The sequence below is a fragment of the Ananas comosus genome, linkage group 1, assembly GCF_001540865.1.
Source record: "Ananas comosus cultivar F153 linkage group 1, ASM154086v1, whole genome shotgun sequence".
Classification (NCBI taxonomy): Eukaryota; Viridiplantae; Streptophyta; class Magnoliopsida; order Poales; family Bromeliaceae; genus Ananas; species Ananas comosus.
Genome location: NC_033621.1, coordinates 1,676,520 through 1,690,277, shown reverse-complemented (window position 1 = coordinate 1,690,277; position 13,758 = coordinate 1,676,520). Strand labels below are relative to the sequence as shown.

At 35.9% G+C, this 13,758-nt stretch overlaps 1 protein-coding gene across 3 annotated transcripts; it reads left to right on the top strand.

Moving 5' to 3' along the window:
* LOC109714349 (sucrose synthase 1) lies at positions 5,856 to 12,412 on the top strand. 3 transcript variants are annotated; one of them, XM_020238942.1, is made up of 14 exons: positions 5,856 to 6,048; positions 7,785 to 7,938; positions 8,456 to 8,585; positions 8,751 to 8,902; positions 9,006 to 9,198; positions 9,279 to 9,397; positions 9,486 to 9,798; positions 10,074 to 10,247; positions 10,352 to 10,468; positions 10,541 to 10,707; positions 10,804 to 11,347; positions 11,498 to 11,742; positions 11,842 to 11,980; positions 12,076 to 12,412. In XM_020238942.1, the coding sequence occupies exons 2-14, from the start codon at positions 7,829 to 7,831 to the stop codon at positions 12,130 to 12,132; spliced, it is 2,460 nt and encodes an 819-aa protein (XP_020094531.1). In that variant the 5' UTR covers positions 5,856 to 6,048; positions 7,785 to 7,828; the 3' UTR covers positions 12,133 to 12,412. The 3 variants fall into 3 exon arrangements, with proteins under 3 accessions (XP_020094531.1, XP_020094538.1, XP_020094543.1); XM_020238949.1 differs by having other exon boundaries at positions 5,856 to 6,054; XM_020238954.1 differs by lacking the exon at positions 5,856 to 6,048 and adding an exon at positions 7,404 to 7,427.

Here is a 13,758-nt window from a genome sequence, read left to right as displayed (position 1 = left end):
CTGAATTGCCACCTCTAGCCGTGACTGCATAGGGGCTGTAGAGGAGGAGGAGTAGGAGGGAGAGAGAGAGGAGAATAAAATAATTTGATCAATTTATTAAAAAATTAGATCAAATCTGTAAAATTAAAAAATGTCCAGTTTTTGCAAACTAGCAAAACCAACAAAGTTTTAATACAAAAAAGACTTATTATTTTGTACATAGATTTACAAGCATACAATGTACACAGAGTTACAAGCATACAATGTACATAGATTTACAAGCATACAACAAAAGATTAAAAAATAGAAAAGTGGTGATCATCATCTCTCTTCCTCTTTCTTTTTTGTGAAGGCAAATACAAACATAGCATATTATATATGCTTCGGTTTTAAAAAAGCGGCGTGTTCATAACATTTCACTTTTATGCGCATTTTGTTGAACATTTGATACACACAAGTTTTCCTTAGCATTTCCTCGAATCATTGCCATGTACGCATGAACCTTGCTTTTCATCAAATACTTGGCATGTACAAGCTATCTTTAGCAGTTCATCAAACACTTGTCATGTACAAACAACCCTTACTTATGTACAAGTCGAGTTTAACATTCTGCCGAACAAATCGATCGTAACTAGCATGTACAACTGACTAAAAATTTGATGGTTGATACTCATAGTCCCAAATTCGAAGCATAAGCACTAAACATTTCTAGCTTGGCTTATTTCTAAAACATGAACAAAATAAAAGGCATACTACTTTCCTCGCAAAAAAAGGAAAAAAATATTTCACCGAACACTTGGCATGCACATATAAGCCACACATCGTACACAAGTTGCTATCTCTGGCATTTTGCCGAACACTTGGCATGCAACTATGAATTATGCTTATGCACAAGAGAAACCACAATGTCTACTGAGGACAAAACACTGTGGATGCTGTTTAGACCAGCTGTTAACTGTCCTTTTTCAAAAAAAATTATTTTGTATTGTTTGATGAAGACATACCTATATAGGGTGCAAAAAAGTGTCCCTTGTGATGCTACATGTTTAGTAGTGACCCATTAATCCCTTAATTAATTAAGGATAAATATCTAATATATTCTTCAAAACTTCAAAATTATCTTATATAATTCTGAATAATCAAAATTCTTGTTGATTTCAAAATTTTTTTATCAAATATCTTTTTCTTTTTCCCCTCTAGGATTTACTAATGAAATTGAATTGAATTTTAGAAGAATATTTAATTTGGGCACTAAGAAATAAATTTAAAATTCTTAGCACTCCATTGGCTTAAAAAAAAAACCAACTAAAAAAAAATCAACTACAAAAAGTATCTACGGCACCAAGAGTTCCACGACTAATTAATTTATCTTAAATAAAAGCATCAATTTTAACCCTCAAAAATGCAGCCACATGGAGGGATCAATGTCACTCTCTATCTTTTCACCAAAGCACTAATTCTGAAATATTTTTCATAAGTTTAGTGATCAATAAAATATCACTACTTTCGCTGTTCAGTCTATGTTTTATACTGAAAAGCAGCAATGGATTAGATATGTATGTTTTGATAATCGAAAATAAATTAATCTTATAAACAGCTTTAGGCTCAGTTTGGAAGTAGATTTGTGTGCGGTACGATGTATATATATATATAAAAGGCGCGTTCTCAAGTTGTTTGTTTGATATAAAATGTCGGTTCTTACTCATAGGGACTATTTGGCTGCACGTAATTATTATTATGCTGCAGTTAAACGATATACTATTTTTAATTTGGCGTTTGTTTAATATATTTGTATTTATTCATTATAGTTCCAACTTTCTGAGGAGGCTTAATTGTAGCCGTTAGAACTACACCTATATTATAGAGTCATTTGGTTGCATGTATTTGTAACTGTATGGCAGTTTTAATTTCATGTAAATATAAATTCAGTATTTAGTTTGATGCATTTCACTCTAACTGCTGCAGTTGGAACTATAGGAGAAGGTTCAACAGTAGCAGTTTGAATTATGCCCAAATTGGCTGTAGTTCCAACTACAGTCAATTTTAAACAAAGATAAACTTGTCTCCCTAATAATCTTTTTAATAGATCATTTTTTTCTTTTCTATTTAGGAGGTAATCTCACTACCTCATATAGAATACATTTATCAATATTTATTACTGCAATATTTTCTATTATATCAAACGAAAAAAGATACATAGAATTTTTAACTATATGACTGCAGAAATTTTTTTAAGAAAAAATAGAATAAATCTCACATAAATAAATGTATGAGAAGCATGAGTGAGTATTGTTGTTGTAGTTGGTGGGCCATAGCTGTAATTTAATTGGTGGGCTCATCGTCGTCCTCCTCTTGTTGCTTGGACTACACTCCATTAGTGAGCCAGGTTGGAGGTAGCTAAGATATTATATATTTATATTTATATTTATAGACACATTATATTATTATTATTATTATTATTATTATTATAGGCGTTAAAGGAGGGGGCGAGAGCACGTGCCTCACTTGCTTAGAGAGAGAGAGAAATGTAGAGAGAGAAAATATAACAGCGGGGCCCACCGTATCCGCCAATGGATTTCACCTAACTTGTTGGGGAGCGGGGCCCACCGGCCTCGTGCGCGCCAGCTCAGCGCGGGCCGGGCGCGGCAAATCGAACCCGAAAACGGACGCGCCTGCGGATTCGGATTCGGATTCTGATTCGAACCCGATAGACGTGGAGACAAAATATTTCCCGCCGCACCAGGTGTATCCGTACGAATGTTTACAAGTTTCCAAAATTCGTTATCTGTAAACTAGATATAGCTCAGTTACTGTTTTAGCATTCCGGTGTATGAGAGTGTCCGGGTGCACCAAGTGCAGGCAATGATATTTCATGAGAAGTCGGCGTTCTAGTGGAAGTCGGTGCCGACTCCTCGACGGTTCGCGGGGTGTTTCGTCCCGCGAACAGTGAAAAGACGAAAAAGGGCATGGCACAGGTGGTGATGGTGACGCGACCTAATTTTTACATTGAAAGGGGAGTGGAGGGCTCTGTGCATGGCCTACTTTTTACTACTACTATATACTCCCTGTATAATAGGAATTGGATTGGATTTATTCAAATATTGGACCTATTTGATAAACAGAGAGGCTTTTCACATTCCCTTCCTCTTTTTTTTCTTTTTCTTTTTTTTTTTTTCTTTTGGAAAGGAAAAGGAAAAGGAAAAGAGAAAGGGGAAAATGTGTTTCACAATTCACATTTCCACCCCTCTATCCATTTAGGTATGTTTGAAGTTAGGGAAAAATACCATATATGTAGATACATGTCACTACCATAGAAGATACAACCAAAACAGTTCAAAAAAAAGTTCATAAATATGATAACTAAATATTATATAGTGGTACGTGTATCACTGATGTAGAAATGATGTGGTAATGTTGTAGTTTATGACACGATAATGAACAAGATGTATTATCACTGCTACGTTATTCAACTGATGCTATGATTTAAAAAAAGTTTAAGTAAAAAATTATAATAAATTAAAGTTTGAGAATCGAATTGATAGTTCAGAATTGAAAGCGTTAGTCAATAAAGCCTTGGCCATCCAAAATCAAACCTAGAACTGCACAACACACACTACTAATTGAATCGTTCATTTTTAAGGAATAAACTCAGTTAGCAATATAAAGTAATTAAGCTTCAAACATAAAACTTCGGATATCAATTATTAAGTTTTTATACAACTTGCATTTGCTCGTTAATTGTCTTAACCAAACTTGTTTGCATGCGTAAAATTACTAATTAATCTCTAGCTAATACGCAAGCATAGTTAATGGAGTGGTTGTAACGTCTCAATTTTCAACGGGGCACATTTTGTTCGCATTTAAATTCTTTTTTTAAGTCCACTACTCCAACATTTAGCAATTTATTTATCACTAAATCCATTTAATCAACTTAAATACCTTATCTAATTACCAAGCATACGACAAGATGACCTAATTTGGGGGAATTTTTTTAGTACAAGGGAAGCGTTTTTGACTGGAACCTAAACAGCTAAATATATATTCAACAAAATTAAGCATATATAGTCAAAAGTTTGAATAAGTTTTTTTTTTTTTTTTTTTTTTTTTTTTTTTTTTTTTTTTTTTGTACCGAACAAAAGCTTTAATTTACAATTGTTGCTATTTTTACAGTAATCAAACAATTATTAAAATATCTTTAGATTTTATAATTGAACAATTTTCTCTTTATTAAAGATTACTTAATTATGTGGGAATAAAAGGAACTTTAGAAAACGATTATCTTTTTTTCTCATATACTGAAAAAAAAAAGTTACGTAGACATATGCATTTGTACGGATTCGGGTACAGTAAATACACGTATTATTGGGTACAAATGTACTACAAAGAGTAGATAAAAGCCACGAATTCGTTGCTTGCGATTTACGAAACATAAACACTAACAAATTTCCTAATTAACAAAACTAATACATCAAAGTTCGGGATTTAATTAATAAATAAATATATTTTTCACCACCAAATTAGGTACAACCCTCCATTCAAAATGACGTGGATTACTCACCAATAAATAATAAGGATGATTATAATAATAATGAGGTGGATAAGTTTTCTTACATGGGTAATTGTTTGCGTGCACATGTTGCACTAATTACCACAGTTCATATTTTTATCGCAAAATTTTCAAAATCAAAGTTTAATTATTTTAATGAATATATTTTATATTTACAAAAGCTGATATATATATATATATATATATATATATAATAATAATAAGTCTCCTATACTATTTATAGTACCAGAGTTTCGGTACTATAGCTCGTTTTCGACTTAGGGTGTTCAAATCAACGATCCACACCGTTAAAAATGATCTAAGATATTTAAAATTTTAGAAATAAAATTTATAATTTTTCGACATAGTTACTTTATGATCAAACCATTTCAAAATTACCAATTTTCAAAAGCTCTATGACGAATTTGGAGTTTAACGGTGTAGAAGAATCTAAATTTCTTTAAATTTTGATAGAAAATATTTTAAACTATCTAGATTAAGGTTAACATTCTTAATCTTGAATTTAAAAGTCTAATACTCAAATTTTAAAATTATTCAATTTTACTGTTTATATTTGACATAATTTATTTACTAAGTAAACGATGTCAAAAAAAACTAAAATTTTATTCCTAAGAACTTCATATACCCTAAATCATATTTAACGGTGTGGATCGTTAATTTAAACACCATAAGATCGAAAATAAGACTATAATACCGGAGTTCCGATACTATAGATAGTATAGTAGTCTAATTCTATATATATATATATATGTTTTTTCAACTGTTGATATTTTAAACTGCTTAATGTTTATATAGTAAAGTCTAGACTTAGACAAAATATTTTATTTTTAGTTTATAGATTCTCTATACTTTTAAAAGTATGCAAACATCTATACTTATGATTTTTTAGTTGTCGGATCGCCTGAATATTCATTCAGCAATAATAAAGAAGATTTAGTGGAATATATAGTTAATAATACCGTATGGATCTTAAAATAATTTGATGGTTAAAAAGTTACAAATATGAATACTCATATATGTATTTAAAAGCACAGGAACTAAAGGGCACAGGGTTATATGAATTTTCAGTATAAAACAATAAATGTGTGCATGAGATGTGTGCATGCACCGGGTGCACCGAATAAATTTCTTGCCATGTAGGGAGGCGCAAAACCGGTTGCTGGAGCCAAAAGCGGTTTTGTAGGTGAAATTTTTTCTAAGTAAAAAGAAGAGAGAGAAACAATCGATAGAGAGAGAGAGAGAGAGAGAGACCCACCACAAAGGAGGGTGGGATCTCATGGGTTTTTGTGTATAAAAGGGGGTTCGAGGGCTCGTTCTCCTCACCACAATCGCTCCCAACTCCGTTCACTCCGTTTTCTTGGGTCTCTCCATTGTTGCGTTTATTTTGTTTCCTCTCTATTTTCTTTTTTATTTTTTTTCCCTTTTCTCTCTGTTTTCATATATTTTGAGCTTTGTTCTCTCGCTTTGGAGAGCAAAAGCTCCATTTGGGTCTTCGTTTAAAGGTAAAGGTAAACTCTTTTTGCTGCTGTGGATGTAAAAATATGAACTTGTTGGGGGTGATTCTGCGCAATTTTTCCCCTGCTCCAAGGGGAGTTTCTGCATGAGAACTTCGCGTTTTAAGGCGATATGCTGAGAAAATTATACACTGTTGGTAACTGTAAATTTCCACTGGGTTTTGCTGTAAAAAAGTTGGGGTTATTTTATGGGTGGAGCTCAAGCGGAAATTTTGTATAAAGCTTATGTTTTTTTCTCTCTCTCTTTTTTTTCCCCCCACTCTGCTGTGGATCTAGAAAAATGACCTGCTCAAAGAGAGGTGTGATAATTTGGGATTTATTACAGAGGATTTGTTGCAGAGTTTCTGCACGAGAACCTGGCATTTTAGGACAAGATACTGGGGAAATATAAAGCGTATTTAACACTAAATTTTCACTGGGTTTTGCTGCAATAAAGTTGGGTTTTTTTTCATTTTTTTTATGCTGGAGCTCAAGTAAAAATTTTGTGTAGAGGTGAATCTGTTTTTTTTTTTTTTCCCCTACTGCAGTTGTAAAAAATTGGGACCTTTTTGGGTGGTTTACTGTAATTAATACCCTCCCCTGCTCAAAGAGATGGGTAATAATTTGGGATTTGTTTCAGAGGATTTGTTGCAGAGTCTCTGCATGAGAACTTTGCATTTTAGGACAAGAAATTGGGGAAATTTTACACCGGTGGTAACGTCAAATTTGCACTGGGTTTTGCTGTTATAAAGTTGGGGTTTTTAGCGTGAATCTGAAGTGAAATTTTCGCTTAATATGATTACTACGAGACTAAAAAAAGGCACTAAAATTTCTCCAGGTATAATTTCCGGGACCCGGTGAAAATATTAAACTTTCCTTTTTTTATCTTTTTAATTTCCTAAGAACAGGGAAAGCCCCTCTTAAAATATTTAAAACAGGGGAAAACTTAAGATTCTTCAATATTTTCACCATGTTTGTTCCCATTTTTTCTCCTCTTTGTCCAAAACTACCTTCTTAAGCTGGATTTACTAGCCTTCTCAAAAAATTAGAAAAAGTTTATTGCACTTATCACTATTATTGCTGTGTTTTCTCTTAATTAATCTGCTCTCTTTTATCTCTCTGAAACCATTCAGATTACCGAAAAATTTTAAAAAAAATCAGCTTTTTAATTCTGCAAGTTTTTTTTGTAAGTGCTATTACACGTTTCTTATTGGAAAAAGGAGCTCCTCTTGCGTACATCACAAACTTGGCTCTCTCTCTCTCTCTCTCTCTCTCTCTCTCTCTCTCTCTCCTACGTGTTACTCATTAGTACACTCTTCTTTACTGTGTGTTTAAGATCCCTCCACATCCCTTCTCAAGCTATTCTCCTCTCCTCAGCATTCAAAGTGGTGGCCACCTTTTACTTTCTCTTTCTCTTTTTTTGTTTATTTCAAAGTTCTAATCTTTATTCTACTTTTTCTTAAACAATTTGATTTTTTTTTACAAAAAAACCATGCTGCTTATCTCTAACAGGGGAAGAGATGAGATTAAGGACTTATTTAGGCTTCTTTGATGTCCTCTTGAGCTGCCAAAATTTTACTCTAGTCCTTTTGAGTAAATGTTAGCTCTTTTTTTTCTTTTTTTCTTTTTTTTTTCAAATTTCTTGTGTAGATTACTTGTGTAGTTCTCTGTGTGATGCTGCAATGTCAAACTCTAATCGAGTCCTTATAATTTAGTAATATTGCTGTCTCTGTTTTGTGTTGCAGAAAAAAAAAAGAGCTTTTTTGAGGCTTGAGGAAGAGGAGATATCATGGGAGAAGCCGCCGCCGAGCCCGTGCTGAGCCGCCTCCACAGCGTGAGGGAGCGGATCGGCGACTCCCTCTCCGCGCATCCGAACGAATTGGTCGCGGTTTTCTCAAGGTTTGATTCATGGAGTTTTATGAATTTTTTGTTGAGTGATTATTGTAAATTAATCACCACATTAGTTTTTCAGATGAATTGTAGTGTAATTTAGAAAATAGTTAAATAGTTCTCCTTGTTAGTGATGATTCTATGCATGCATGGCTAAACTGCTGTTAAAATCTGGAGCAGTTAAGTGATTTATTATTTTTTGGGTTAAAAATTAAATCTGAAACCTGAAAATTACTAACATTTAACCCACTTCATGTTTAGATATTTAGTACTCAACCCTGTTCTTGTCACATTTTTCCCTATAGGAATTGTTGGTTATTTTTGCATGAAAATGTGACGATCGCGGAGTTAAAGTGGTAATAATCTAAAAATTGAGATGTGAAATGCAGATTATTAAGACCCAGGTTGTTGAAATTTGGCTAGAGAATATTTCTTATGGGTAATTTTTTTGGTTGGATAAGGGATTATTGAGTTGTTTGATACAAAATTGACTTTTTTTCTTTTTACTAAATAAAAATCTTTGCAGGCTTGTGCATCAAGGAAAGGGAATGCTGCAACCCCATCAGATCTTAGCCGAGTATAATTCTGCGATACCCGAATCCGACAAAGAGAAGCTGAAGGACGGGGCATTCGAGGATGTTCTTAAGGCTGCGCAGGTCAATATTATAACAATCTTGCACGCTATACTACGATTCTCTTCTTTTGTTTTTGCGAATTTTACGGCGTAAAATCTGAATTATGTGTAAGGAATAAACCTTTTTTTTTTTAGTAGGCGCTTATCTGTAATATTTATCACAATTGATCATCTATTTCTGATTCAGGAAGCAATTGTCATCCCTCCCTGGGTTGCCCTCGCGATCCGCCCGAGGCCCGGAGTTTGGCAATATGTGAGGGTGAACGTGAGCGAGCTCGCCGTTGAAGAGCTGACTGTGCCCGAGTACTTGCAGTTCAAGGAGCAGCTTGTGGAAGACAGGTATTAGATCTATTTATACCAAAAAGACCATAATCTTTCGTTGCTCCTTTTGTTAAGATCGGCGTGGTTCGATTTCAAATATTACATCTGATTTTGTGCTCAGCACTCAAAACAACTTCGTACTCGAGTTGGACTTCGAGCCGTTCAATGCTTCTTTCCCTCGTCCGTCGCTGTCGAAGTCGATCGGCAACGGGGTGCAGTTCCTCAATAGGCACCTTTCCTCGAAGCTGTTCCATGACAAGGAGAGCATGTACCCCCTGCTCAATTTCCTTCGGCAACACAACTACAAGGGGATGGTAAGTTTCTCGGCTCTTCTTAAACGTGTTGCTTTCGAGGACTCGAAGTATGACCATTCGTTCCTTAATGATCCGTGTAGACTATGATGCTTAACGATAGAATCCGCAGCCTCAGTGCTCTCCAAGCTTCGCTGAGGAAAGCGGAGGAGTACCTGTTGAGTATCCCCTCGGACACTCCGTACGCCGAATTCCACCACAGGTAGTTTGTTCTACGTCTATTTCCCCTCATTATATAGCTGCTTGAGATTACTGTAATTACTCAACAACTCTTTTTTTCTAACATGTAGATTTCAAGAGCTCGGCTTGGAGAAGGGGTGGGGTGATACGGCCCAGCGTGCCCACGAGAACATTCACCTCCTCCTAGATCTCCTCGAGGCACCTGACCCGTGCACATTGGAGAATTTCCTCGGGATTATCCCTATGGTTTTCAATGTTGTGATCCTCTCTCCGCACGGCTACTTCGCCCAAGCTAATGTCTTGGGCTATCCCGACACCGGTGGTCAGGTTGTTTATATTTTGGATCAAGTCCGTGCTCTGGAGCACGAGATGCTGCTTAGAATCAAGCAGCAAGGTCTTGATATTACCCCTCGAATTCTCATTGTAAGTTTGCAGTGATCTCAAGTTGACGCGCTTTTATTATTTTGATTCATATGGTAAGAGTGTGTAGACCTTTCCTACATAAACTGTCGCCGAATTTGAAACCTACCCAGAATATTCCGTCACTTAACAGAAATTCTTCAATTTGATAAAAACCTTTTCAGTTTCAATGTAACTTGATGGAATTTTCTCAAATCAAAAGCAATGAAAGGTTTAGGTCGTAAAGTAGAACTTCTTATAATTGGGTCCGTCTAAGACTACAATTTGGGCATTCACAGGTTACCAGATTACTCCCTGATGCCGTCGGCACCACCTGCGGGCAGCGTCTTGAGAAGGTCCTTGGAACTGAGCACACCCACATCCTTCGTGTTCCGTTTAGAGGGGAGCACGGGATCATCCGAAAATGGATCTCTCGTTTCGAAGTGTGGCCCTACCTGGAGACCTACACTGAGGTGATTCTCTCCTCCTTATATCTACTTGCATGCTACATTACTATTAATTTAACATTTTGTTTTAGTGAATTAGTCTAAATTCTTTTATTAACTCTTCATTATAGGATGTTGCGAACGAGCTAGCCGGAGAATTGCAGGCTAAACCTGATCTGATCATTGGAAACTACAGTGATGGGAATCTCGTTGCTTCTTTGCTCGCACATAAATTGGGTGTTACGCAGGTTTGATTCCTGTTCGCTAGCGACACCGTCTTTGAGCTTTGGTAATCTTAATTTCTATTTTTTGTCATGCAGTGCACCATTGCCCATGCACTGGAGAAAACCAAGTATCCAAACTCAGACATCTACTGGAAAAATTTTGAGAACCAGTACCACTTCTCATGCCAGTTCACTGCCGATTTAATCGCGATGAACCATGCTGACTTCATCATCACTAGCACTTTCCAGGAAATCGCCGGAAGGTATTATTGATTCCACGAGAAATTTACTGCATATTTTCTGATCTTTTTACTAATTAATTGGCTAAAATATTACAACTATCTTTTTTAATAATTCAGCAAGGACACTGTGGGTCAATACGAGTCTCACATCGCATTCACTATGCCCGGTCTATACCGGGTTGTTCACGGAATTGACGTGTTCGATCCGAAATTCAACATCGTTTCTCCTGGGGCTGATATGTCGATCTATTTCCCGTACACCGAGACGAGCAAAAGACTCACCTCCCTTCACCCAGAGATTGAGGAATTACTGTACAATCCAGTCGACAATGCAGAGCACAAATTTGCATTGAAGGACAAAACCAAGCCCATTATATTCTCGATGGCTAGACTCGACCGGGTCAAGAACTTGACGGGATTGGTTGAGCTTTACGGCCGCAACCCGCGTCTGCAGGAGCTGGTTAACCTCGTGGTGGTGTGTGGTGACCACGGGAAAGAGTCGAAGGACAAAGAGGAGCAAGCAGAGTTCAAGAAGATGTACAACTTAATTGAAGAGTATAAATTGGATGGCCACATTCGGTGGATCTCCGCTCAGATGAACCGGGTTCGCAATGGCGAGCTCTACCGTTACATTTGCGATACTAAGGGTGCTTTTGTGCAGGTATAGTTCATTTCTTACTACATTAAACTCCCTTTTATCCTCCCTTTTGCAGGGATATATAAGTAGTTAGTTCTGAAGGTGTAGATGTATTTAAACGCGCCTTTCGTTTCTCTTCTGAAGTCTATTCTATGAATTTTGCTTGTGTTTCAGCCTGCATTCTATGAAGCCTTTGGGCTCACCGTTGTCGAGTCCATGACATGCGGACTCCCCACATTCGCGACTGCGTACGGCGGCCCAGCCGAGATCATAGTTCACGGCGTCTCGGGCTTCCACATCGATCCGTACCAAGGCGACAAGGCTTCTGCGCTGCTTGTGGACTTCTTCGAAAAGTGCAAGGAGGATCCGACCCACTGGAGCAAGATATCTGACGGAGGTCTTAAGCGGATCGAAGAGAAGTAAGCGCTTTTTGCGAAAGCACTTTCGATGTCATGCCGACGAGAATTTTAGTTATTCAGTGATAGTGGTGCTGTTATCTTAATATAAATTTCGTGTAGGTACACATGGCAGCTTTACTCGGAGAGGCTGATGACTCTCTCCGGTGTTTATGGGTTCTGGAAGTATGTCTCCAACCTGGACAGGCGCGAGACGAAGCGCTACCTCGAGATGTTCTACGCCCTCAAGTATCGTAATCTGGTGAGTGGTAGCGCTTTTCTTTTCGTTACTCAGGTGCTTTAACAAACGCGATATCGTTTCGTGAAACTTAGAAACTTGGTTGTGTCTAAATGCAGGCCAAGTCCGTTCCTCTGGCCGTCGATGGAGAGGCTGCGGTAAACGGGACCAAGTGATTTGGGCGGAATCGATTGGGCGGAATCGAGAAAAGGATCGGTCGGTCGTGTTCGTTTTTATTTTGTTTTTTTTTATTTTGTTTTTTTTTTTTTTAAAGAATGGGAAGAGATCTGGGAGACAATGGCTTTGCCCTGTGGGTAGTTTAGGGTCATTGATGGATTGTAGTTGTAGTAGGTTTGGGAATTGCTGTGTGTGTGGTGTTTTCCAATGGAATGCTATGGATAAGGCTTCATTTCAGTTTGTTTAATAAAAAATATTTGCTCCCTTTTCATTCCTGAAGCTCATTTATATATTTACATGTTTGCTTTAAGTAGAGCTCATGCAACCAAAAAAAGAACATCTTGATTTATAACTTACTCTCTCCTTCTTTCAACAAAAGATAAAAAAAATGAAGAAAAAAAGATTGCTATATTCTGTAGAGATATAGATGGTTTATCTTTTGATCAGATTAGATTTGGATTAGCTTTGCCCTTTCCAAAAGCTTCACTTCGTAAACTGTTCTTCGCTGCAGCAGAAGTAAAAGCTCTTAATTGAGGTTTCTATTATTAAGACATAAAACTTCAATTTTAACCATCCTTTACAACAAAAGGACATCCAAATCTTTTATTTTTTTTCCTTAGTTTTTAGAGGAAAAAAAATGTTTTGATATAAACAGTTTAATCCTGCTATAAATCTGTTAAGAGACTTGAAGCGAAAATCGTAAACTTATCAAAAAAGCAGGTTTTCTTCAAATAACAGAATAAATTATGGAAGATAAAATTTACCATCACTTACAGTAATTACCTTTAATTTAAATCCCACAGGAAGCGAGAGGAGAGGTGTGTGTGGTAGCTTATATAAATGTCTTTAAAAACAAAACATTATGAAACAAAATTAAGATATATATCCTCAAATCTCCTTTCAGGTCACATCTAAAGTAAAGTGAAATCCCACCAACTTTAAATGTCTTATGTTTTATATTAGGAATGATAAATATGTTACTGTCAAAGTCACTTGAGTGGGCGGTTGTTAAGAACAACTATATTTTCATTAATGATCTGCTAATAATTCTCATAATAAAAATGTCTATTACTTCGTGATAATTTAGTATATCTGCCATCTAAAAATCTACAGTAATTCTAATACTTCACTGGCGCCTTTTACAACTAACAACTACCTAATTTAAGTTGGATGACAAAAATTTAAATATTTTCAATTGAAAATGTAACACCTCATAGTCATGATTAGAATATATAAAACCTACACGCTAGTAATAATAACTGAGCTTAAATATTTTGGGCTGTTGGTTTCGCCCCAACAAATTATTGTTGCTAGCGGATTGAGTTGTTACAGAAAATATAGAAAATTATTGAAATATTATAAATCTTGAACCAAATCGATCACGAGGGCCATGCCATACCAGCATGCCCTACATTTCATTCAAGAGATTGACATGGAGAAAGATTTTTTTTTTTTTTTTTTTTTGTTCTTATTTGAACTATAAAATTGTGATTTGATTTATGGCCCAGCATGACCACTTACCAGGACAAGTATGGATTTTACCTTCAAATTCTTTAATATTAATTTTATAAATATATTTATATATATCGTTATTTATGTAATAAATAATTTTTTTTTTTTTTTTT